Here is a 26,335-nt window from a genome sequence, read left to right on the forward strand (position 1 = left end):
AATGAGCAAGTAAGCTGTTCCCCAAAAGGTGGTGTCAAAGTCTATTTCTCCCTGGGGCAAGAAGGGAGGGATTGTGACTTTGGGTCACAGTTCATTCCTGGGGCTCCTCCGTGGGTGATACCTCTATGGGTTGCCCCATGCTTAAATCTGAGCTTTTGTGACACTTCCTGTGCTACCCAGGACTGTGAGGCACCTTGCTACCACCAGCCCTTAGCATGAGGAATTCTCTATGCCATCAGAGGTCAGTCAGCTCCCTGACACCATCAGCCTCAGGCAACACAAGCACTGCCTTCCAGGCTTCTGCAGGCCCCACCCTCTCTTTACAGGTTAATGATAGACACACTTCAACCCTGAGCACTCTTAGCATCCACCTGGAGTGATCAGCCTCTGTTCCACTGAACACTCACAGAATTCATAGATCCGCTACTCCCCAAGGAACAGGACACACCAGCATACCAGTTACAACTCAGGATCAGCACTCTGATCAACACATAGCACTTATATATGTTTTTAGTAAAAACTAGAAGTAGTTAATTTGATGAAGAACAGAGATCAAGAAGAAGCAAGTAGAACTAATAGAAACAAATGGCTACATATATAAAGTAAAATCCTAACTTGCTTTCTAGAGCCTAAACTTAACTAACAAGACATTATCATGTCATATAGAGCAAAAGCTCACCCAAAATCCTTCCAGTGTATTATAGCCAAGCTTGGCTGTGATCATCCGTTCATGAGGCAAGTCACTCTGTCCTCTTGCTTCCTCAGTAGAGAGATCCACTGTGTTTCTTTGCAATCCCAGATACATCAAAACAGTCTTTGATCTTTATTCATAAACAGGACACGCTCCTGATGATTATTATTCCTTGTGGCCTCCCTCTCTTGTTGACCTTGCAGTCTTTTAATTAGCATCTGGCTCCACATGCAAATAGGCTTACCTTGTGAGACACATGGTGCACAATACACATTTGACCAAAGAGAGAGAAGCATCTCCTGCCTGAACAGAATCTATCCAAGGCCAGTCACCTCCTGGTAACCTTTTAACTTCAAGGCTTTAAGAACATAATTACCAGTATAGATACATAACTTCCTAAATATTATTCATACATACATCTCACAGTGTCTAAGATAAGCAGTGGCTGTTGATAGAGACCTCACATACCACCCGTTGGTATCACATACCTTCATACCCAGGGGATTTCTGTGAAGCCCCTGTGCCCTCTGCCAGTTGTCATCAAGAGGTTCCTGGGTCACACAGCCTTATTGTTCAATCTAGCCATGTTTATCTGTTGGCCCAGATTCTGTTCTCATACATATCAGTGAAATGCAGTTGAATTCAATGGAGTTGCATGGTTGTAGTTTGAGAGCATAATATGGCCCACTGATTTTGTTCTGTTGACACTGCATAGATTAATTTAACATGATTCTTCATTTAAACTGCCCACGTTAAACTGCACACACAGCTGCCTTTCCTACAGTGTTACTAACCATGATAGAGACACCAATAATTTTCCATTGTTAAGAAAGTGATTGATATCTATTAAGAATCTGAAGAATCCATTCCTGGTCAGTAATGACTGAAAGTCACAGTTCATAATGAGCAGGTGTCCACATCAAAAATATCACTCACACATCAAGGTAGTCTCCCTCTCTCTCTCCCCATCCTCCATTTCTAGCCCCAGGAGAGCAGCAAGGACTGAATGGACCATAGGGACTGAACTCATCTGTCATTCTCACCCCTAAGTTGGTCCCTTCAGGTTAAGGTGGTAGGTGTGTTAGAGTTGGGAAACTTGAACTGCCATTTCTTTGTTTGTACTGTGGATAGAGGACTTGAGTCTTCAGGGCTGTGAATCTGCCACCTTTCATCAGCGCTAAATTCACTAGGGGGGAAAAAATGGAAAAATAATCCACATGTAGCACATGTTTTCCAGTGGCAACATCAACATTACAGAAATTCCACATGGTATGTTTAATGGATAGCTTCTTAAGAAAATGCTCTGCAGGATTTTGAATGCAGGCCATCATTTTTAGAGGAAGTGGTGTAGAGCTCTGTGTAAGTTTGAAAGTTTGTCTCTATCACCAACAAAAGTTGGTCCAATAAAAAGATACTACCTCACCTGCCATGTGTCTGTCTTTGGAAATGACATTTGTACATAGTTGGTAACAGAGATACAATTGCATGTAAATGCTTAACAGGGCATTTAATTACATCTCCTGTTTAAAACTCTATCTTTCTAACATGGATGATTTATGTTCCAGTGGGGATTTTTGTCTGGTTAACATAGTTTGCTGGTAAATGAACTATCGAAACTTCTTTCCTAGCTAGACATAAAATGAGATCTAAAGAAAGGAATGCAAGCATGCATCTAATATTGATAGATACTAAATTACAAACAGTAGTTCAGCTTCATAATGTTAATTTTCCATCCTTTTGCCTTGCTTTCCACACTTAGTAGTCAGACCAGTGGTGTACCTGCAGATGGGAACAAATATGCAAGTGGTTTCGTTTGCAAGACCTGCGGTCAGCTGTTCTATACCGAGAAAGGTTTGAACAGCCATATGTGTTTCCACAGTGAACAATGGCATTCACCACAAGGGAAGATTGAACAGCAGGTAAAGGGAAATTGAATCCCTCAGTGCTTGTTAGTTAATGGGAGTTTGAATTAAAGTCACAAGGATTCTTTAAAACCTTTTCCTAACCTGTGGGGATAAAAATGCCTTGAAGCAACTTAACCTTTGTATTGAAAATTAAGAATTATAGGATAGAATCTAGAATTGTGGAGCTATCAGACATCCTTTAAGTGGTTATTGTTTAGTGGGCATCCTTAAACAATTGTAATGTTTCAAAAGAGTGCTGTTTCCCACAAAATTTTCTAGTATATAGATGGAATATTGCTGAAAATGGACATTTTCTTTTTATAAGATAGAATTTTTTAAGTGTGTCTACTATGGCAGTCCAGTGGAAGCACAGTCTTAGGGTTTGAGAGCCAAGTTTGGAGTGGAGTATGGCATTATGGTTAGAATAAGGGAACAATACTTATAAGTTCTGTTCCCGGCTCTGTCACTAACTTGCTATGTTACTTTGGAGAAAGTAATTTTAAATCACTGGGCCTTAGTTTTCCCATATATAAAATAGTGATAATAATAGTGGTCTAACTCAAAAGAATACTGCAAGAATTAATTATTTGCAAAGTGCTTTGAGATCCTCAGATGAAAGATGCTATGAGATATGCCTGTTATTATTATTTATTAGAATTTTTTTTGTGTTAAGGTGTACAATGCAGAAAATTTAAACTCTCAGAAATTGTCACTCAAGTCAATAGGAGATGGAAACACTCCATCAGAAATTAAGAGAGCTTTAGAAGATGTAACAGTGGCACCTCTTGTGATCCCAGTCTCTGTACCTGTGACAGCTGTGAACCAACAAACCAGGAACAAAGTGGGTCATGTTTTGTGTTCTTCTAAATGGTGTACACTGACTTCAGTGGGACTATTTCTGTGGGCAATTGTTCACCAGTATATGAAATCCTTCCCCGTTCAGAGCCTGTGCACCACTTAAGTCCTACTTAAGCCCTTAAAATAGAATTTAAGTGGTACTTCAGTGTTAGCTTTCTACACAGCAATGGATTTCAATTCAGTGTAAGGGGTTCGTGATCTGGACTTGTGAGATGTAATCAATTGGAAATATATGAATCGGTTAATCCAGTAAACCACCCTGAGTTGCATAACATTTGAAGATTGTGAAAAGTATCTGAATCATGATATAAGCCTCATAGTTGGCCTTTGGTTTTGTGAAAAAATAAATATTTGGAATTACACAAGTAAGACAATGTCAAACTGAGTTTATTTAATTTGTTAGATTTGAAAAAAAAAGTCCTTTTATCTGTGTGTCTTGCTAGTAATTGCCTTCTCTGGTAATTCTTTGTCACCAGTAGCAAGTGAATATTTTAATCAAGAAGTTTAGCAAGTAGGCTTTCCTAGTAAAATTATTAGGAAGGCATTACACAGACTTGTTTTGATGTCAGCACTGCTTGGTGAATTTGATTATTGTGTAGGATAATCATTTGGTTTAAGGCAAATTTGAGCATATCTGATCTCTTTAGGAAGAATTCACAGTGATAACTTTCTCTCAACCCTACATAATTACAAGGAAACTTACATAGGGCTCTGTTTTACAGTCCTCGCTCACATGAATACTTCCATTGATTTACACGGGACAACTCATGTGAGTAAGGGCTGCTGAAGAGGGTCCTTTCTTTAACTCTGCCCAAAAATTTTGATGTTGGCTGTTAATTATTAATCAGAAATGATTAATCATGAAACTGAGTTTCTAGAAAAAGCCAGACATGTAAATGACTTGAGTCCATGTAATTTCAAGCTTTCTCCTCTATTAAATGATTTTTAAGTGCCTCATGTTGGGCCTATGCCACACATCTTAAATGCCAGAGGCTCACTTGTTCCTGTGATCAATTAAAATTCCAAAATGAAATGTCTCCTCAGGTTAATGAAAAGAAAAGCCAGGATGAGAAGGACCTCCGGGAAAGATTGCCCCAAAAAAAGAGGAAGAGGCAGACTCGGGCCAAATCGCTCTTTATCCCACCTCCATCTCCCTTGTGTGCTGAGATACAGCCAGGCATGGGAGGATGCCATGAGAGTAATCTTCGATCACCTATCTACTTGGTTGACCACGTTCTGAGAGACTTATTCCAGTGCTCTCCATATACCCCGCCTCCTATGCTCAGCCCAATTCGGGAGGGATCAGGGCTTTATTTCAGCACTCTCTGTTCTTCCTCTACTAATTCTGGTCCCAACAAGCTATACAGTACCATGCTAGGTAATAAAAATCACAATGTTCATATTCAGCTAATAATAATAGAAAGAAATCCAGTTTGCTATCTTTCACTGTATGGGCCCAGATTGTCTGTTGCCCTGCACCTTGTGCAGACATTTACTGCAAATCAAAATGGGTGTAAAATGCTAGTAAATTAGAAAGGCACCCACTTTGCCCTGGTCTTAGTGACACAATGTACAGATAAATGGAAAATCTGGACCTATATGTCCAACAATGTAAGTTAAGAATGAAAACTGTTGAACTAATGTTCTTGTGCTACTTTTTGTGTCGGTCTAAACGTTAAAAGCATTTGACAGTACACCAAAATATGTAAATATTAGGCTATAGGCATCAAAATTCAGTCATCATATATGTTCCCATTTCTGGGGCCAAATTCTATCAATCCTAGAACAGTGGCATACACATCTTCACTCCAGAACAATGTAAAAGATGTATTAGTGTACACCTGTATTTTCACACTTTGCCGCCCAGTGCACAGCTCTCTCTCTTCCAGGAACTGATTATTTCTGCTAAAAGCATGTATAATCTGTGTTTGGGTTATATATAGGGGCCATTGCTGAGTTAGGAGTATACACAGCGTTGCCCAAGAGTCACAGAAAGCCAGGGAGAATAGGAGGCAGACCCCTTCCAGTTTGTGCTTCCTGTACTGGCTGCTGGTTTCTGAAAGGAGGAATACAACACCTTCCAGAATTTTGCTCTAGATACTGAATTTAATATTGTATGATATTTAGATATTGTTTATGATTCTAAAATTAAGATCTGTTGTGCCTATGGGATGACAGCTTGTGATGAGTGGTCAAAAAAACCAACTGAAAAATTGTGTGAGGATGTTCCATATTGAGGGCCTGTTCTTGAAAGACATAGTCAGGTGAGTAGTTCCACTTAAGTCAGTGGGAGTTCCAAGAATGGAATAGCTGCAAAAGTGATTACTGAGAAGTTTTAGATATGCATGGCAAGTAAGGCCAAGGGGAAGAGTTTTTGGGAATGCATTTATCTTCAATGTATTTATACTTTTTTAGACAGAATGGATGGAGACTTTGGATTCTCTCTTGTGAAAGATAACACCAAAATCAGCATAAAGCCGTAAGTGGGGCATAATATTAATAATTAATAAAAAATCTCATGCTTCCCCATTAGTCAGTTTTATAGCATTAAACAAGTGATTAGACACACCATTATGAGAATAGAGTTATTTCCCTCCCTCTACAGTGTCCTTCATTGACTGACTACTGCAGAAGATGGGATAACTGGACTAGCTGGACCATTCATTTGTCTGAGGCAAGGAGTGAGAGTTTGAATGCAAGACAGATCCCACCGTATGAGTTTGAACAAGCTAGATATAGGCTGTGGATTTTCTGTAATTCCTTAGATACAAAGTTGTTCTTTGGGCTCCAAATGGGCAGCACAATCCCAGGGGAAAGAGCGAATGGAATTAATGAACATATGGAATGGAAAGTAGTGCTTTAAATGGATGGAGTGTTGTTCAATGGTTAAAGAAGGGTCTAGGAGTAGTTTGCTGTGTTCAGTTCTTGACTCTGACACTAATTTGTTGTCAAGTTCAGGCACCAGTTCAGCACATGCATAACTTTAAGCACATGAGCAGACCCATTGACTTCAATGGGACGACTCGTGATTAATGTCAGACACGTTCTTAAGTACCGTGGTGAATTGGGACCTACTTTGCATTTCTCTAGACCATTCCATCTAAGGATCTAAAAGTGCTTTACAAACATGAATGAATAAAGCTTCACAACAGCTATATAGTTATGTTAGTATTAATATTCTAATAAAGACAATATTTTCATTTGGAAGTATGCTCTTGTGCTTTAACCACTACACCATGTTGGGGCCCCTCTTAACCATGCTTAAATTTCACTTCCTCTTTTTTGTGCCTCAATTTATTCATCTCTAGAATGGGAATAGTAATACATACCTTTTTCACCTTTGTGTTGTGATCCTTAATTAAATGGTTGTAAAGCACTCAATGCTTGGAGCAAAGGAACTGTAGAAATACAGACTGTTACTGCATCAATTTAAACAAAGTTTGATAGTGTTATTCCTGATGTTTGTCAAGTCATTCTATTTGTTGCATCCCTTTTTTTCTAAATGCCCATTAAAAAAGAATTTGGAAAATGTTAGTCATGGGGAAAAACAGTTTTAGGAGACTGAGAATCTTGGTTTTTGCAACCAGAATGTTTTAAAGGCTTTTAAAATAACATTATCCATCTCCCTCCTCCTTCATCTGAACATAAATCCGTTATTTGGCTGTTTCTCTCTCACCGTCTTGCATCACTGGCCGGATTTTTGGCATTTTTGGCCAGATACTGTCAGACACTGGCCAAAATGAAGTTGCAACAAAATATCCAGTGCTATCCCCATTAAACATTGACTGGGTTATACATGAGGCTAGCATAATAAATAAAGATCACTCTGTCTTTTAATTTTTCCTTAGGATGTTTAGACATCACGCTGTCATCTGTCATAGCTACCTTTCTTCTTGTCCATTGTTACTTTCACCCTCTGCTTCTCACTTTACACATCAGAAACTTTAGAGGGAGAGCCAGTTTTCTTATTTGCGTAGGGGCAAATTAATTCCTGCGTTAACTTCATGACTGTCTAAGTGCAAAGAAGTTAATGTGCTAAGATTAATCAAGGGATGCAGACCTCAGTGCTTTGCAATATATGAATGTGAATGAATGTGAGGCAGGTGGAAAGGTGTGATCTGAGCACAGGACTAGAAGCCAGGAACTTCTAAATTCTAATCATGTTTCTGACAATGATTCCCTCTGAGGCTTTGGACAATGCACTTACTCATTCTCCCTTGGTTTCCTGATATATGGAATGATACTAATACTTACCTACCTCACAAGGAAGAGATTGGATTGTCTAGATTAATAAATTAATATTTTAATTCAGTTTGTAATATGATGATCATATGTTGGAATCTAAACATATTTGCAGTGCCAGATTTACAAGGAATCTAATGTACTAGAGGCAAATCAGTTAGGTTTCAATCCTGCATATATATATGGGGAAGTAGAACAAGTTACCTATTAGTGCTTTTCTATCTTTAGAACCTATGAACATAGGAACTGTCATACTAGATCAGATCAGTGGTCCACCTAGTCTGTTAGTTTGTCTTTGACAATGGCCAATACCAGCTGCTTCAGAGGAAGATGCAAGAGCCATGCAGAAAGCAGTTATGACATAACGTATCACTAGAGAAAGATTTTTCCTGACTCCCCCATTAGATTGGCTTATGTCCTGAAGCAGGAGGGTTTACAGTACTCCTGAAATGCTTGTCTTCTTTTTTTTTTTTAAATCCTTACTATTATAATTCTGAGTATTCTTATTATCTATATAAATGTGCATTCTTAACAGCTGTAATTCTGTGAACTGCATTTTTGTCAACAGTGGTGACAGATGGTGATACTTAAAATACTTGGCTAGCAATTTTAAATATTTATTAGTATGGAGTGTGTTTAATAGTAGGAGTGATATTATGGTTCTTCTTAAAAAGGTGAACAGGCACTATGTAGGTATACATTCCTTTTGTTTGGGCTCTCATTAGCTAAGGAAGGACAGAGTTTTCTCTGATTGTCATTGGATGCGTAATAGTGGACAGACAGAGTGACAGTGCTACAATAGTTGTAGAATAATGAAGTAACGTTTCCAAAAAATGTACTAGTTCTGTTTGCAGTGAATATAGCAGTGTCGTGTAGCTTGGCATGTAATGAAAAGCTAAGATCTGGGTAGTGTGTCCTGAAGGGGACATTGTTAACATGATTGCATAATGCGGGATAAATATACCTTGTAACAAGATAATCTATAACAGGATTATCCTGCAATAAGACAAACCAGTGAAGAGTTTCAAGCCATTCACAAGATCGAGAACTGTAAAGGCAAACCCTAGAGCAGTGCGTAAAGGGAAACTGAAAACCACAAGTCAGCAGAGCTGATTGAGTATTGTAGATATCCTCAGAGTTTTACACGCAGTTTAGGCACACAGAATACTTGAACCATACACGTTACACTGAAATTCTTATTATGGGGCTGTCAGTTGAGACTACACATCTGTTCTACGCCTTATTTTGATTCAGCCAAGAGTCAGACATTAAGCCCATCGCTATGTCTCTCACTGGGAATGATCTACACCTCTGAACTGTCTTATATATAAAATACCAGCTCATAATTTCAAGACTGGGAGCAGGAGAACTGAAATTGTTGCTTTCCCAGACAATGGATAGCGCAGGCACTTTAGTTCAGGCTTTCCTTCTCTGTCCTGCCAATGTGCTTCAACTTACCTTTGCCCACAGAGGGCCCACAGAGTTACTCCCAGTCGGTGTGAGGTGTTCAGTCTCCTGGGCTCATTCACTTCTTGGTCTCAATGCTGAGGCTACCAACGTGGGCACCTGTTCTGATAGTAGTTTTTGAGATGTGGGTACCTGCCCAGTTGTAATCAATCACATTTCGTACAGGCCACAAAAGAACTGAAATTCAGGGTTAGTGACCTACTTTTAATTTTGTAGTTGCTCAGGGCCTGATGCACTGATGTATTACTCTAATTTTACACTGATGTAACGCCATTGGTTTAGGTGATGTTACATTGGCATGAAATTGGAGTAATGCAGCAGTGCATCAGGCCTTTATTGGGTATGTCTATACAGCCTGTGGAAGCCAGCTTCCCAGTCGGTCAACAGAGTCAGGCTAGCGAGGCTCCTGCTAGTGTTCTAAAAATAGGTGGGTGGACAGCACTTTGAAGTTGTGGATTGGGATGGAACATGGGCTCTGAAGCCTACACTTGTCTCGGCTTCCAAGCCCAAGCTCCAGCTCAAGCTGCAGATTCAAAGTGCAGTCTACACAGCAGTTTTTAGACTGCCTGCACAAGCCCCACTAGCCCAAGTCTGCTGACCTGGGATGGGAAGCCCCCCTCTTGCAGACTGTGTAGACATACCCATGGTTTGTTGCTGTTTACTTGGGGCAGATAAGGTGCACTAGCTATAGTTTGCAGAGGTATTTGTGCACAGCATAAATAACATATTTATCACACTACATCTTGCTCATCCGTAAGCTCTGAAATGCTGTCTTGCTCTGAATGTGTTTGTGTGTATCTGCTTACTTATTGAGTTATATTTGTTCCCAATTCATTTCTCCCCATCCTCCACTTTTTATTATTTTAGACACATTAATGTTGGAAACCGGTTTCAGGCAGAGATACCACACCTCCAGGATAGAGCATTTTTAGAAAATGATGAACATGCAGCATCGTTAGTGTGGAAGCCCTGGGGAGACATTGCAACCAACCAAGAAACACAGGACAGAGGTATCTTAAAAATTTTATCCCAAGACCATCCCAGAATTTTATGATTAAAAATTGTTTTGCTGTCATTGCAACCTTCTGTTCTTTCTTAATTTTCTTGATCTCCTTCTCAACACAGTTGCATTACAGGGAAGTGATTTGCTTGGTTTTGGTAGAGCTGGAACAGTAAACAAATTAGACAGACATTATGCTCTCTCGTCACAAATAGTCATGAACATCTCCATTAGTTCCCATTCATCTGCAGTGACTTTGAAAGAGGAGATGTATTGCTAAAGTACACTGGTTTTTCAGCTGTGTTTAAAACAAAGACGAAAAATTTCCCCATTCTTTCTGTGTTTTACTGACAGTCCATTTGAGTATCACAATTGGTCTTTTTTCTTTAAAGTAATACCCTCATGTGCTTTTCCTACCTCCATCATGGAACGTGACACTGCTTTTTGATTGTGATTGCAGTAACAGAACTACTAAATGTGGCGTGCTCCAGTGCAATGCCAGGGGGAGGAACCAACCTAGAACTAGCCCTGCATTGTCTACATGAAGTACAAGGCAATATTCTGGTAAGAGCTAGTTGTTTAGTCAGAGGTAATAACTGACCAAGTTTTGTTCTGTTACAAATGGTGTGAATTCAAAGTAATTCCATTTTGTCCAGGGTTACAGCACTGTAACTAAGGTAGAATTTGGCTTAGTGTCTGTAAACTTCAATGCAGCCTATTGAATACTATTGTTCTTCGAGTGCTTGCTCATGTCCATTCAGAATTAGGTGTGTGCGCGCCTCATGCACTGGTGCCAGAAATTTTTCCCCTAGTGGTATCCTAGGGCCAGCTCTAGCGCCCTCTGCAGTGGCGCGCGTATGAGCTTGTATATAGGGCGCTGCCAGCCCCCCTCCTTCTCAGTTCCTTCTTACTGCCCGTGACGGTGCTGGAACACTCTCTTGCTCCTGCAAGGTTCAGTATTCCTGGTGGTTCTTTGTTTTATATAGTGTACATAGTTGTTGTTTCAGTATTTATTATTTAGCAGTTTATTAGTTAGTAGTTTACCCAGGGTCAGGGCATGCCCCGATCCCCTGGGTTTAAACCCTATGCTTCGTGCAAGAAGCCTGTGCCATTGAGTGACCTGTACCAGAACTCTTTGAAGTGCCTGGGAGAAGCCCACCTTCTCGAGAAGTGTAAGATCTGTAAAGGGTTTCGCCCTCGAACCAAGAAGGACCAAGAAGGACCTTCTCATGGAGTCAGCACTTAGACCAGTGTTGGAGCCGCGCTCAGACTTGGCGCCCAATACAGTGGCATCGACGAGGAGTGCTCCCCCAGTGTTGGGGCCTGCACGGCACTGTTTGACATTACCGGCACCAAAAAGGGGAAGGTGCATGCCGAGAAGGAGCTGAAGTCAGCTAAGAAGAGCTCAGGCACCGTGGGGAAAGCTGATTCGGCCCCAAGAACACCTCTGCCCGCACGAGCCCAGCTCCAGTACCACCGTCAACTCCTGGGAGTGGCAGAGGCCCACGCCATTTACTGGTGCCTTCTACACCTGAGGCCTTTCAGGCAATGAAGGACCTGTTGGCCCTGCTGGTGCCGCCTATACAGCAGGAGGGTAGGACAGGCTGAGGCTCGGATGCCCAGACTGGAGGCCAGTGCAAGGGGAAATCAGCGCTGGTTCCACCACAGTCTCTCCCTTCCTCACAGGCTTCACAGCGGTCACTGGGATCTTGGCACTGCTCCCCAGTACTGCATCGGCATGGGACAGGGTCGAGTCTTCGGTCACTGGGGACCAGGTGCCGGTCACTGGAACATCGGTACTGATCCGAAGTGCACCAGTGTTGATCTCCAGAACGCAATCACTCCCCGAGCCTCCGATACAGTATCACAAGCCCTCACAGGGAATCTCTGGAGCCCCGGCACCGCAAAAGTCCCTATAGGAAACCTAAGGACAAGATGCGGTCAAGGTATGAACAGCGCTCAGGCTCCCGGCACCGCTCCCCGACACTGGGGCTCAGACACTCAAAAAGCGTTGCGGAGAAGCATGCGCTGTTGGCACCTCCCATGGTTGCCAGCTTTTAGCTCTTTGGAGTCCGGAGAAGAGGTGGTCCTGCCCCCTAAAGGACAAGCCCCCAAGTAACCCACTGGGTTTCTCATGCTGCTGTAGATTGGAGGCTGACTGCAAGGACAATGGCCAGGTCCCTGGCAGTATTGGAACCCGTGGCGGTTCCCTCAGGCTGCGATGCCATATGTTCAGTCAGTGGCGAACGCCTCTGTACTGCAGTCACCTAAGGGCCAGGCTGCAACACTGGAGGCAACTATCAGGTTGGACCAGGAGGATGCTCTTTCGGCCTGCCCTTCGGTAATCACCCCGACCAGAGAGGAAGATCCAGCCCCCCCACAGATTCTTGCCTCCTCATCCTCCTCGCCGGATGAGGCTGTGGCAGGCCCCTCTCGTGCTGCCCCTCTGGACGATTACAGGGTGCACCAAGACCTGTTAAAGCAGGTAGCGGCTAACGAGCCTCAAAATGGAGCTTTCTGAGCCAGCGAATGAACTCTTTGGAGTCCTGGCATCTGTGACACCGTCCAGAGTAGCCCTCCCAGTGCATGATGGGGCGCTGAAGCTCACCAAAGCATTGTGGCAGAGCCTGGCCTCCCTGCCCCCCACATTTAAGCGGGCGAAAAAGAAATACTATGTGCCCACCAAGGGGTTTGAATACTTGTACACACTCCCATCCCCGGGTTCACTGGTCATAGTAGTGGCTAACGAGTGTAACAGGCAGGGACAAATGAACTCTACACCCAAGAATAAAGAAGCCAAAAAATTACATTTATTTGGTCGCAAGGTGTATTCAACAGCGAGCCTGCTGCTGGTGGTGTCCAACCAACAGGCACTCTTAGGCCATTACCACTATAACATCTGGCAGTCGCTGGAGAAATTCACCAGCTCCCTCCCACAGTCCTCCAAGCAGGAGTTTGAAGCAGTTCTGGAAGAGGGGAAGGCAGTAGCCTTGGCCTCCCTGCAGGCGACATCGGACACAGCAGACTCGGCAGCATGGGCGATGGCTTCAGCCGTGTCGATGAGGAGGGCCTGGAGAGACTTTTTCTGCCGATACGAGACCCAGTCCCTCAGTGGGATCTGAACCTTGTCCTCTCATGACTTACGGCACTGCCGTTTGAGCCGATGGCCTCTTGCTGCCTCGTGCATTTGTCCTTGAAGGTGGCATTCTTGGTGGCCATCACCTCGGCACGGAGGGTCTCTGAGTTAAAAGCCCTGACCTCAGAGCCCCCATACACAGTTTTCTTTAAGGACAAGGTACAGCTTCGTTTTCACCCATCCTTTCTGCCAAAGGTCATCCCCACTTCCATGTCAATCAGGACATATTCCTGCCAGTGTTCTTTCCAAAGCTCCACAAATCCAATGAGGAGAGGCGTCTTCACTCTCTTGATGTGAGGAGGGCATTGGCCTTTTATATTAACAGTACCAGGCCATTCTGCCACTCCACGCAGCTCTTCATTGTGATTGCTGATCGGTTGAAGGGACGTCCGGTGTTGTCTCAGTGGATTTCCTCCTGGATTATAGCATGTATTTGGGCCTGCTATAAGCAGGTGGGACTCCCGCCCCCAGCTTCCCTGTCTGCCCACTCCACGAGGGCGCAAGCATCTTCAGCAGCCTTTCTGGCACGTATACCCATTCAGGACATCTGTAGAGCCATTAGGTGGTCCTTGATACACATGTTTACGTCCCACTATGCCATCACGCAGCAAGCGCGGGACAATACTGGGTTTGGCAGAGTGGGATTGCAGTCATCAGGTCTATGAACTCCTGCCCGCCTCCAGAGGTACTGCTGGTAAGTCACCTAATTCTGAACAGACATGAGCAAGCACTCGAAGAAGAAAGAATGGTTACTTACCTTGTAACTGTTGTTCTTTGAGGTGTGTTGATCATGTCCATTCACAATCCACCCTCCTTCCCCTCTGTCAGAGTTCCGGCAAGAAGGAACTGAGAGGGAGGGGGGCTGGCAGCGCCCTATATACAAGCACATACACGCGCCACTGCAGAGGGTGCTAGAGCCAGCCCTACGTATACCACTAGGGGAAAAATTTCCGGCACCTTTGCATGCGGCACGCACACACCTAATTCTGAATGGATATGAGCAAGACATCTAAGAGAACAACAGTTACAAGGTAAGTAACCGTTCTTTACTGTCTGAATTTCTGTTTCTTAGAATTATTAAACATTATTATTATTATGGTGGTGCCTCCATATCTAATAGGCCATCAGGAAAGATTTATCACTGTTTCCTTTGAAAATAGTGGTAAACCTCTCATTGATTTCAGTGGATGCAGGATCAACCCTCCAAATTTGTTATTCCACTTTAGTAGCTTAGTGAATATTGTTTTGGGTTTTCACTGCAGTTCACCTAACAAGTCATTTCTGTTCCTTTCTATGGCCCTGATTCAGAAATGCATGCCTATTCAAAGAAAATACCTGAATATGTTTAACTTTAAGATTGTACTTAAACTCTGTTGAAGTCAATGGGATTGTATTAACATGCTTTCCTGAATAGGGATGGATTTAAGCATGAATTTAAGTGCTCTGCTGAATGGGGCCTGAAAGCACAAGTGTAGATACTATGATTGGGGGAAGAGGGACTTTAATTTTTAGACTGTATGTGCATTTCAAGGAACATTAGGTGCCAAACTCAGATGCTTGGAAAGTTGCCAATATGACCTTCTGTGTCACAGAGTTTGAGTTCCGCTGCTCAAGTGTAAAACTGAAATATTAAGAGCACTACTGTTTTCCTCATTTTGAAGAACATCAGTAAGCCACGTTTTGCATTTTTAGAGTTCAAGTGCATAGAGAATACAGGTTTTAGTGGCCAGGAAGCGCTGTCATGCCATTTTCAAAGTAACCTAAAATTATATTCACATGTACCCCCTACAATGATTATTAACCATTATTTGTTATCACTACACTTAAGCCTGTCTGGCATTGGTTAGGAAGGTTACATTTAGTTTTATCATTTTTGGTACATTAATTAGTTATGCATCATTTTCTCTGTTTAAAGTGTTTTAAAATATATTTTAATAAAAAGATTATGCAATTTCCCTATTGAAAATTAAGGATCACCAGACTGGATCAAACCCAAGGTCCATCTAGTCCAGTATGCTGTCTCTGCCAATGGCCAGCACTAGATGCTTTAGAGGATGGTGTAATAACCCTGCAGTCAGAAGATGTGGGATAGTTTGCCTTCCACATATATCTTATGTATCTCTCTCCCATATCTCATATATCTGTTCTCTCATATATGCCTCCCATATATATCTCTAAGAGTCAGAGATTGGTTTAAGACCTGAAAGAACAAAGTTCAATATTCCTTACAAAATTGTAGTCATTTATTATGATAACTGTGGACATTCCTAGTACCCATAAAATATCCAGTCCCATTTTGAATCTTGTTAAATTCTTGGTCTCAACGACTTCATGTAGCAAAGAGTTCCACTGTTTAATTTCATGTTTGAAAAAGTATTTCTTTTTATCATTTTTGAATGTCCCATTATTTAATTTAATTGACGGTCCCCTCATTCTTGTGTTATGAGACAGAGAGAACAGAAGTTCCTGATCTACCTTCTGTATACCATTTATTATTTTATAGGCTTTTATCTTGTTCCCTCTTATTCATTTCCTTTCTAAGGTAAACAGTCCCAGTCTTTACAATCTCTCTCTGTGTGACAGTGTAAATTAAACCATCAAAACCTTTTTTTGGGTCAGTGCCTCAATGCCCAGCTGTGAGGGAAGTCATATAAAGAGCACTGGATTATTTGTTTGATCTGCCGCAACGTATTTTCTCTTGTTTTGTTTATGATTACGTAAATTTATAGAAATGTAGACCTGGACAGGACCTCAAGAGGTCACATAGTCCATTCACCTGTGCTGAGGCAGGATTAAGTATACCTAGAATCCTAGACCATCCCTGGCAGGTATTTATCTAACCTGTTCTTTAAAACCTGCAGTGACGGGTTTAGCAGCCTGTTCTGGTGCTTAACTATCCTTATAGTTAGAAAGCTTTTCGTAATATATTAACATGAATCTGTCTAGCTGCAAACTAAGCCAATTATTTCTTGTTCTGCCCTCGGTGGACATGGAGAATGATTGATCTCTGTCTTCTTTATAACAGCCTTTTACATATTTCCAGACTGTTATCATATCCTCCCTCTTGTGGTAACCAACACACTTAAAAACTGGTCCTGCTGCCATTGAAGTCAATGACAAACCTCTCCAAGGGTGGCTGGCTTAGGGCCAAGTCATCTGTGAGTCAGTGCTGAGTCTACTTCAAAGACTGAGAAGGCAGGCAGTGTGCCCCCCAGGGGTTTACTGGTTCACCTGCAGCACAGGTTAACGCAGCTTTGGGGCTTGCATTAATTTGTAGCTCCCATGGATCACCCTAGTCACACACTCCTTCCTGCAGCATGCCCCCAGATGACCATGGTAATGCCGTGGGCTCCTGGTGGGGGGGAGTCTTAGTCTTAGTGCCTGGCAGAGAAGCCTCATAAGGCTAGGGTCTCCCTGGCTGGGGGTGATCTTATGATTGCATTGTAACTGCTTTGCGCTGGCATAGATGGCATAAAATGACTGAAGCACAAGATAAATAACATCCCTAATGTGTCAGGACACTGCACAAGATGTTTGCATGATATGTATTTTATATCACTTGAGGCATGATCTAAAGCCCATTGAAATCAGAGGAAAGACTCCTATAGTGGTCAGTGGGCTTTGGATCAGACCCCAGCCAGAGAGTGTTATATTACATTAGCATTGCCAACATGAACAAATTCTGCTCTCAATGATGCTGGCATGAATCACTGAAGTGAGTGAATCTACATCAGCATAGCTGAGAGCAGAATTTACCTGTCTGCTTCTCTTTTGAGGGCTCTGATTACTTTCTGAATTAAATTTTTGCAGGAGGCCCTAGAGATACTGCTGTTTAGAGGACCTCAGAAACCTCCATCCCACCCTCTTGCTGACTATGGTTATGCAGGTAAATTAAAAACAAAACCTATAGTTCAGGACCAGTGAACTGAAATGCTCATAGACATGCAATAATTAGATAATGCTGTGATTTGCCTTTAATTTTCTGCTTTTTTAAAAAAAATACAGGCTCTTTAAAAAATATAAACAAAAGAGTCTTGCCCTGTGGTGCTAGAAAATGCGATCACCTCTTCAATTTTAATCTTGTTTACACAGTTTTCTTATGTTCAGCTCCCTGGTTCTCCTGTGACAGCATGACTGTTTAGCATGCACTGCCCTGCAGTGACACCCAATGGGAGAAGTATGCTGAAACATGGCAATGACAGATGCTTGCTATTGTGTGGTATTCTTTTCAATGGTGCATATGTTTTATAATATGTGGTATTTCCTGTGCCAGTAGTAATTTGATTTTTTCAGACTTTCCTGTAATATTACTGTTTTTTGATAGATTGGAATTAAGTTTCCCTGAGAGAGAAAAGTGTGTACATGAATAATCAAGTGTTTTAATTTTGTAAGTGTGATGGTCCATTAAGCATGCTATGTGATCTAATAATTTGCATCTTATTACCATTAGGTTCAGATATTTGGACACCTGTTGAGAAGCAGTTGTTTAAAAAGGCTTTTTGTCTACATAAGAAGGATTTTTACCTCATACAGAAGAAGGTAAGGCCTCTAGGCAGAGGTTTTTTTCAGATTGCTAAAACTCCTTCATGAATAAATTAAAGGCGTTTTCTATACACTCTTTCTTAAAGCTAAAATGTTTTTGAAAAAAAGAATCAGAAGCAAATGAAACAAAGAAAAGAGTTACAGGTGGAATTTTTCTGTCCAAGGGATTCAAAAAGACTAGGCTAAGAGCTTGTCTATACAGGTAGTTTAAACTGGATTAAGTCAAATTAATCTGGTTTGAAAATCCTTGTGTACACACAACATAGTGGACTGACTCCACATTTATCATGAACTCTGAAGTCCTTTTTCAAAGTGAACTAACTGCTGCAATTCGAGTTAGTTTGATGTATTGAAAACTTTTGGCAGTCTTCCAAGTGTATGTCACACTGTTTTGCAGGTGGCCATTACTGACCTGTCTGTTTACTTGTGTGCTCTCCCCATCTCCGGGGTCAGTTTGATCAGATGTCCCCTCCCGTGCTTATAATCTGGCATGGTGCCAGATTTTGTCCTTTTGCTCCTGAATTTAAGTATATCACAATAGCTGCAATAATATTCCAGAAGCCTTACAACATGCCTCGAGCAGTTGCTTGGAGCTGGTCTGAGACCCTGGACTTCATTGCCATCTGGGAAGATGCATCAGTGCAGTAAGCTCATGTGGCCAGCCACCAGAATAAAGATCTTGTGGACATTGCTAGGCAGATGTCCTCAAGGGGCCATGACCGGGATGACAAACAGTGCCAAATAAAGAACAAACAGCTCAGGAGGACCTATGTTAAAATGAGAGATGACAGGAAGAAATCTGTTGTATACAGTGTTGTCGTAGCCATGTTAGTTCCAGGATATTAGAAAGACAAGGTGAGTGAGGTAATCTCTTTTATTGGACCAAATTCTGTTGGTGAGAGAGACAAGCTTAGAAGAGCTCTATGTAAGCTCGAGAGTTTGTCTGTCTCACCAACAGAAGTTGATCCAATAAAGGAAAACATTTGGCAGGGGACATGTAACTTCTCCAGTTTTTGAGTAGCTGAACAGGATTTTGCATAACTACATGACCACCCAACCCATGCAGTCTGTGTATCCTGCTGCCTGCTTTCTTCTCCCACCCCATCTCTGAGAATGGCCGGCAAGACCAACAAGATTCATCAGAAGATAAGCATGAGGAGGCCAGTGAAGAGATCTCCCTGGAAAGCCAGCATATTTTCAAGACTCGGGACCCTGATGATAGCCAGATAAAAGGCAAGCCCAATGCATGCCTTGCTGCAACCAGCCATGGTTCCCAGACATCAGCCCAGAGCAGGACTGAGGAGGCTGATCCTGTGGATGGAATCTTGGCATGTAAGTTTTTAAAATTATTAATAATTTAATATATAAGTTTTAATGTATTGTTGTTAAGCAATACTGCTGTGCTAGCTTGCTGGGAGGTTAGCAAAACTTTTAGCAGCTTTTCACAGGCTTACATAGAGTCAGACTGATAAAAACAAATGCTTCAGGCAGTCATTGCAGAACCCTATAATTTTTTCTCTGCACTTTCATGATGTCACCCCCTACAGGGGAGATTAAGCAGAATGTAAGACTGAAAAATTGCTCAGTTGTTGCTTATAGATTATGAGGAAAGGCTGCACGGTTATTCCTGGTATAATTTGTGATTCCCTTCCACTCCTGCAGCACTTCTGGGGGGACCATCTTGGTGACTAACTTGACTGCACATTTCACGGGTGTGCCCTTTGCCTTTTTGAATAAAGCCATTCTCTTCTTCCTAGTCACCTGCCTCGGGTCATCCAGAGTCAGGACAGCCTGAAGGGGATGTAGAGGGTATTACTATCCAGCTCATCTCCAGATTCACCCCACTCACCCCTCCAACTCCCAGCACCATCCCAGGAACATCATTCCCAATCCCCAACCTCAACTCCCTCTTCCCTCACCCCTCCAGCCAGCCTCCAAGGCATAATGGCAGAGTCATACAGCATATACTGCACAGACAAAAATACTGTTACACACACCACTTACCATGGCCAAGGTTCTCCTGAGAGTGGGAAGAATCTCAGGGCGGGAAAGCCAGATATGCATATAAGAAAAAATGCTATCACAGCCTCTCTAAAATATGAACAGTAATTGCTTGTGATTTTTTTTTAACTCCCACAGCCATGACATCTGTGCTGGCCAAACTCTCAAGGACAGGGCTTTTATCAATGGTTGAGCAGCTAGCTAACCTGAGGGAGAGAAAATGGAAAACTCATGATGTAATGTTTGCAGACATAATTTAAAATAGTGGAAAGGTGGAGACAGCATTTGAGGATGGAGAGGGAATCAGACAAGAAGCTGTCCAGGGAGATCGTTGCAGTGGCCAAAGACAGCATGGCAATTGCCAGGGACCTCATTGGCATGGCCAAAAACAGTATGGAAAAAGACAGGGAGATGGAGAGACAACTACTGGAGGCAGTACAAAGCCAAAATGCCCTGCTGCAGTGCATGTTATTCTTAGGGCAGCACACAGTGCAGTATTGTAAACCAGCCCCCAGCCATGTTATGTAGCTCTTGGACAATACAGGCTACTGGAAACCACAGCAACTCCTCCCTGGTATAATCTCCCCCACAGCAGGGCTCCCAGAGGCCATTCTCTTCACAGAGGGACCCAGGCCCAGGGACCTGAGAACAGTGCCACCTGCAACACCAGCTCTTTTTGAGCTCTCTATCACCCCTGGTAACTTCAAGCCTCGCCAGTCAACACCAGAAGACCTATTAACAAGAAGAGGCAGAACCAAGACCTATGCCTATGACTTAAAGCCCTTCAAGTGCTTGTATTGTGCCTTGCCCTGCACTGTTGCGCTGTGCTGTTTTGTTTCGCTGCTGTTTTAAAGGAAGGGTTCTTTGTAGTTATGTTATAGAATGTTTTTTTAATATATTGTTTCATAATTAAAAAACATTTTTCATTACCCATTTCACTTCAAGGTGAATTTTCTGTTTATTACATGGTAGGTGAAATAATAAAAACCTTGAAAACGTAATTCAAAATGATCTTGACAAATTGGAGAAATGGTGTGAAATAAATAAGATGAAATTCAATAAGAACAGATGCAAAGTACTACAGTTAGGAAGGAATAATCATTTGCACAAATACAAAATCGGAAATGACTGCTTAGGGAGGAGTATTGCAGAAAAGGATCCAGAAGTTATAATGGATCACAAACTAAATAGGAGTCAGCAATGCAACACTGTTGCAAAAAAGCAAACAGCATTCTGTGATGTATTAGCAGGAGTGTTGTAAGCAAGACATGAGAAGTAATTCTTCCACTCAGCACTGAAGGCTTCAACTAGAGTACTGTGTCCAGTTCTGGGCAGCACATTTCAGGAATGATATGGACAAATTAGAGAAAGTCCAGAGGAGAGCAACAAAAATGATTAAAGGTCAGAAAACATGACCTACAAGGAAAGATTGAAAAAACTGTGTTTGTTTAGTCTGAAGAAGGGAAGACTGGGGAGACATGAGAACTATCTTCAAGTAGGTAAAGAGGCGGGTGATCAATTGTTTTCCTTATCTACTGAGGATAGGAGAAGAAGTATTGGGTTTAAAGTGCAGCAAAGGAGATTTAGGTTAGACGTTAGGAAAGATTTTCTAACTGTATGGGTAGTTAAGCACTGGAACAAATTACCTGAATAGGTTGTGGAATCTCCATCATTAGAAGTTTTTAAGAACAGCCTGGAATGGTCTAGATAATACTTAGTCCTGCCTCAGTGCAAAGGACTGGACTAAATGACCTTGTGAGGTTCCTTCCTGTCCTACATTTCTGTGATTTCTATAAAGAGTTTAACTATTGTATTTTTAAAAAACATTCCTTATCAGAGACAATCAAATTTTGTGCTTAACCAATTTACCGTGTCCCTTGTATTTCAAATCCTCTGTGCATTAGAGTCCAAACACTAAATTCCCCCCCCTCCCTCGTAAAATAACACCTATAGAACGTAGGGTTGCCCTAATACATAAGACGTAGTACCACAAAATTCCAGCAGTATTAAAATAATCATTCAAACAAGAACTTAGCCAGCCACCTACAAAAAAATCCTTTCCATCTCTTCATCGTTCTGGGAAGCATACTCAGCCAAAACCCTCATCAAACAGATACCTTTTTCAACCTGCCAGGAAGGTCACCAAATTTGGCCTGTTGCAACGCAGATGGGAAACCAGTTCCAGAGTCCGAGATCCCTCAGGGGGAATGCCTTTTCAGCAGCCCCCTCTCTTTTATAATGAGGGGAATCTGGCTCAGGCAGCACTGCTAACCGCAGCTGTAGCAGTAGGGTATTGTGTTAAAGGATCTCAATGCACTTTACAAACATACATTAATTAAACTTCTCAGATTGGCTCCCAGTCTTGTGCTCAGCCTATATCAGAAATATATATATATAGGTATTTACATGGCCCCTGCCATTGTGGTATATGGACACCTATTATTGGTGGGAGTGAAAAAAATCCCCCACAGACACAGTTTTTGTACTGCATTTTGCTTAAATAACTATTTTATTTCTGATATATTAACTGTGGGTTACTTCTGTTTTTTCCTAATAGATTCAGACTAAGAATGTGTCCCAGTGTGTTGAATATTACTATAACTGGAAAAAAATAATAAAATTTGACTGCAGTCGAGCAAAAGTAAGTAGAAAAAATGTTCAAGAAGGAGAGTAAGATGAGGTAGAAAAGACAGAAGAAAAGGTAGAAAAAGACTGCTTGGGGAATCTGTCTGAGATTCAGCTCTTTAATTTAAATATCTTCCATTGCGTTTGGAGATGTGGAGTTTATGTGTGCAGCAAGCTCTCTCCAGGAAACACTTCCTTATTAATATTCTGTTGCTACCCTTGTTTAACTTGCAGAAAACTATGGAATAATATTGCAAAAAACCCCAAACAAACCCTGTTCTGTAGTTAGCATGTTATACCATACCTAACATATCTCATTATTCTTGCAGGAAAGTTATGTAACAATATTTGCTCTTGACATTATGACACCATTGCTAATTAAAACAAGAGAATTAAGATAACTCTTAGCTCCTAATTAGCCATCTAAAATAATCCCTAGCTCCTTGTTAGTAATGCTGTCAGCATTAAACTTGTCACTGCTGATGTGGCAGTGCCATTCTTTGACGTGCCAGTATTCTGCAAAAACCTGCCAGATACATGACACAGAGCACAGGCACTGCTGAACTGTTCCACTGCAGCAAGTGGAGAATAAGATTTACCAGGAAGATTTTTGCTGCAGAAACTTGATGTTCACATAGCTTCAGTACACCAAAGGGCAAGATTTTTAAAGGTATTTAGGTGCCTATTTGAATTTTCAAAAGCATCTAGGCATTTACCACCCATTGAAATTGAAGGGTATTAGGTATCTAGCTGCTTTTAAATTCAAATAAGTGCCTAAATACCCTTAAAAGTATGGCCCCAAATGTTTGTTATTTTTATAACTGTCCATGTAACAGGTTTTTCATATGAGGACTTTGCAGTTTTGCCTAATATTGATAGCACACATAACTTGTAATCGTTTATTAGATCTCTGCTTTTTTTCCGCCCAGTTCATTTAAAGGAGTTTATTTTTTATTGGCTATTTACTGTTCAAAGGAGTTCACAGGGAAAATTCATGTTTGGTGTAAATATATTCACATCAGTGGGTTTGTGTATTAGTTGGTGCATGGAAAATGTAATCTTTGACAGGACTGTTTCTTTAACAAGTGGTCCTTTTAAGTTGGTTCCAGTGTGTTTAGGTCTGGAGTTAAGATGGAATTTATGCTTTCAGCACTGGTATCAATGCTTTATGAATATCAGCCCTAGAAGCAAGACAGCAGCAGAAAAAAAGAGTCAGTGGGAATGGCTAGACTATAGTATCTTCACTCCAAGCAAATGATTATGCTAATCTGGAGGGTCAGATGTAGCCCACAGAATCCTAAAACTCTAAATATTAAATACAGAAATGGCTCCTTTCTCCTGTTGAAGAAGGCAACAGAAGACTCGGAGTCACATTCTCTGCTGGTGTAGATTTGCACAGTTCCATTGAACTCAATGGAGCACTGCTGGTATGCACCAGCAGAGAATTGTGCCCACCATCCTTAACCTATCACCATGATAGTTGGTCAGGGTAATGGGCCTGATCCAGAGCCATTTGAACTTAATGAAAAGACCCCCTTTAACATCAGTGCATTTTGGGAGAGGGGGAAGTGTGTGTGTGAGAGAGAGAGAATCATATCAAACTAATAAAAAATTCCCTTATTCAAATCATGGTTACATTCCTTTGGCATGCTATCTTTTTTATCCAAATGTTTTTGATATCCCTGAGACACATTGGATAAACAGGGTTTCACCAAGATACTGAATGGTGGGAAATTTTAATGGTATAGGGTCCAGTCCAACAACCATGCTGAGCCCCCTTCACCTCCTGTGGATTTCAGTGTGAATTAAGTATTCTTTAAACCTGGCAGGAGACACTCAAAACCTTGCAGGACCTGGCCTTTAAATTGTTGTTCAGGATCAGGATAGTATTGTTCTTCTTTGAGTGCTTGCTCATGACCATTCTGATGTAGGTGTCTGTGCGTGCCACATGCACTGGTGCTGGAAATTTTTCCTCTAGTGGTATCGGTAGGGCTGGCTCTAGTGCCCTCTGCAGCAGTGCACGTATGCACTCGCATATATGGCGCTGCCAGCCCCCTTACTCCCAGTTCCTTCTTACTGTGCATGACAGTGCTGAAACAACACTCTTGCTCTTGCAAGCCTTCATGTTCCCAGTGGTTCTTTCACTGTTTTCTAGCTCTTGCTAGTGTATATAGTTCTAAAAAATAGTAGTTTGTTTGTTAGTTAGTTAATAGTTATCTAAGTCGTAGTTAGTAAGTTCCCAGGGGTTTAAGCCCTGCGCTTCTTGCAAGAAGCCTATGCCACTGAGCGACCCACATCAGAGCTGTTTAAGGTGCTTAGGGGAAGCACACCTCTCCACAAAGTGCAAGATCTGCAAGAGTTTTCGCCCAAGAACTAAGAAGGACCGGGACATAAGACTTAAGGCCCTTCTGATGGAGGCGGCACTCAGACTGGCATTGGAGCTAAGGTCGGACTCGGGGACAGAGTACTGCGGCATCGTTAAAAAGTGCCCCTCTGGTGTCGGAGTCGACCCGGCACCGTTCCACATCCCTGGTGCCGAGGAAGCGCCAGAAGAAGGCACATTCGGAGAGGGAGTGCTCACCGGCACCGAAGCTGACTAAGAAAACTCCAGGGAAGCTGGAGTGAGCTCGGAAGGGGTCTCTGCCTGGATGGGTGTCGAGTCTGGTACCCGCGCCGCTGCCGGCTCCAGGGAGCGGCAGGGGCCCACACCACCTCTTGGTCCCATCCATGCCTGAAGCATTCCAGGCGATGAAGAACCTGCTGTCCATGCTGGTGCTGCCTATGCCCCAGGAGGGTAGGCCTGCACACCGAGGGGCGGAGTCCCTGGCTGGGGGTTTGTTGAAGAGGATACCAACACCGGTGCAACAGCCTCGTCCCTTGCCCACTAGTTGCCATTCGCCGGTCTCAAGGTGTTCTTCAGGTTCTCGGCACCAGTCGCAGGAACTGTGTCGAGACACATTGGGTTCAGACCAGTGGTCGTCAAGTGCGAGGCACTGGCCCCCAGACATCGGCACCGATCCGCAGAGTGGGGACGTTGTTCTTCGGCGTCCCGGAGTTTACCGAGCCTGCAGCATCATGACTTGCCAGCGCGCAGCAGGGCACTGGAGCCATGGCACTGCGAAAGTCCATACAGGAAACCAAAGGACAAGACGTGGTCAAGACATGACCAATGCTTTGGCTCCGCACACCACTCCCCGGCACCAGACCTCCGATACAGGGACACGGAGGCAAGACCGACACGCCCGTGGTCACCAGGGTACTCTTCCTTTTACTCAGGGGAGGAGGTTATAGCCCCCTCTAAGGTGCAGGCTACGAAGCCTCCGCGGATTTCCCCATGCTGCCTCAGATGGGAGGATGGCCACAAGGGCACTGGGCTGGACCCTGGCAGTACTGGAACTCTTGGGGGTTCCCCCATTCCGCGGTGCCTTATCCACTCTCCTCTGTGGGAGCATCAGTGCCACAGTCTTTGAAAGACCACCCTACAGCACCGGCCTTGGACGTCGACTCAGAGCATGAGGAGTCACTGTCAGGCCATCCATCAGTAATCATCCCGACTTGGGAAGAGGCGCCCACAGCCCCTCCACTGCTGGCCTCCTCCTCGTTGTTCCCGGATGAGGCAGTAGCAGGCCCCTCGCACACTGTCCCTCTGGACGATTATCGGTCCCATCAAGACCTACTGAAAAGGGTAGCAGCCAACCTGGGCCTCAAGATAGAGGAGCTTAAAGAACCTGTAGATGAGCTCTTTGGTATCTGCAGCCCCATCCAGGGTGGCCCTCCCGGTGCATGAGGGGGTAATAAAACTGGCTAAGGGCTTGTGGCAAACCCCAGCATCTCTGCCCCCCACATCCAAACAGGCAGAGAAAAAGTAC

General features: G+C 42.8%; 1 protein-coding gene across 3 annotated transcripts in view; it reads left to right on the forward strand.

Moving 5' to 3' along the window:
- ZNF541 (zinc finger protein 541) overlaps positions 1–26,335 on the forward strand; it is a 45,801-nt gene that overhangs the window by 8,371 nt on the left and 11,095 nt on the right. For 2 of the 3 annotated variants that reach the window (XR_010921479.1, XM_067556691.1), the window contains exons 5-13: positions 2,451–2,610; positions 3,269–3,436; positions 4,498–4,831; positions 5,869–5,932; positions 10,030–10,172; positions 10,623–10,726; positions 17,109–17,184; positions 17,749–17,837; positions 22,399–22,482. Coding sequence is in view for 1 of the 3 variants with exons in the window: in XM_067556691.1 (XP_067412792.1) it covers positions 2,451–2,610; positions 3,269–3,436; positions 4,498–4,831; positions 5,869–5,932; positions 10,030–10,172; positions 10,623–10,726; positions 17,109–17,184; positions 17,749–17,837; positions 22,399–22,482 (1,222 nt within the window). In the remaining 2 variants the exon portion in view is untranslated. Of the gene's footprint in view, positions 1–2,450; positions 2,611–3,268; positions 3,437–4,497; positions 4,832–5,868; positions 5,933–10,029; positions 10,173–10,622; positions 10,727–17,108; positions 17,185–17,748; positions 17,838–18,398; positions 19,173–22,398; positions 22,483–26,335 lie in introns of all 3 variants that reach the window. The other variant, XR_010921480.1, reaches the window with a different exon arrangement.

The sequence above is a fragment of the Emydura macquarii genome, unplaced genomic scaffold (assembly GCF_026122565.2).
Source record: "Emydura macquarii macquarii isolate MOO-44397 ecotype Brisbane River unplaced genomic scaffold, CSIRO-AGI_Emac_v2 contig_1790, whole genome shotgun sequence".
Lineage (NCBI taxonomy): Eukaryota > Metazoa > Chordata > Testudines > Chelidae > Emydura > Emydura macquarii.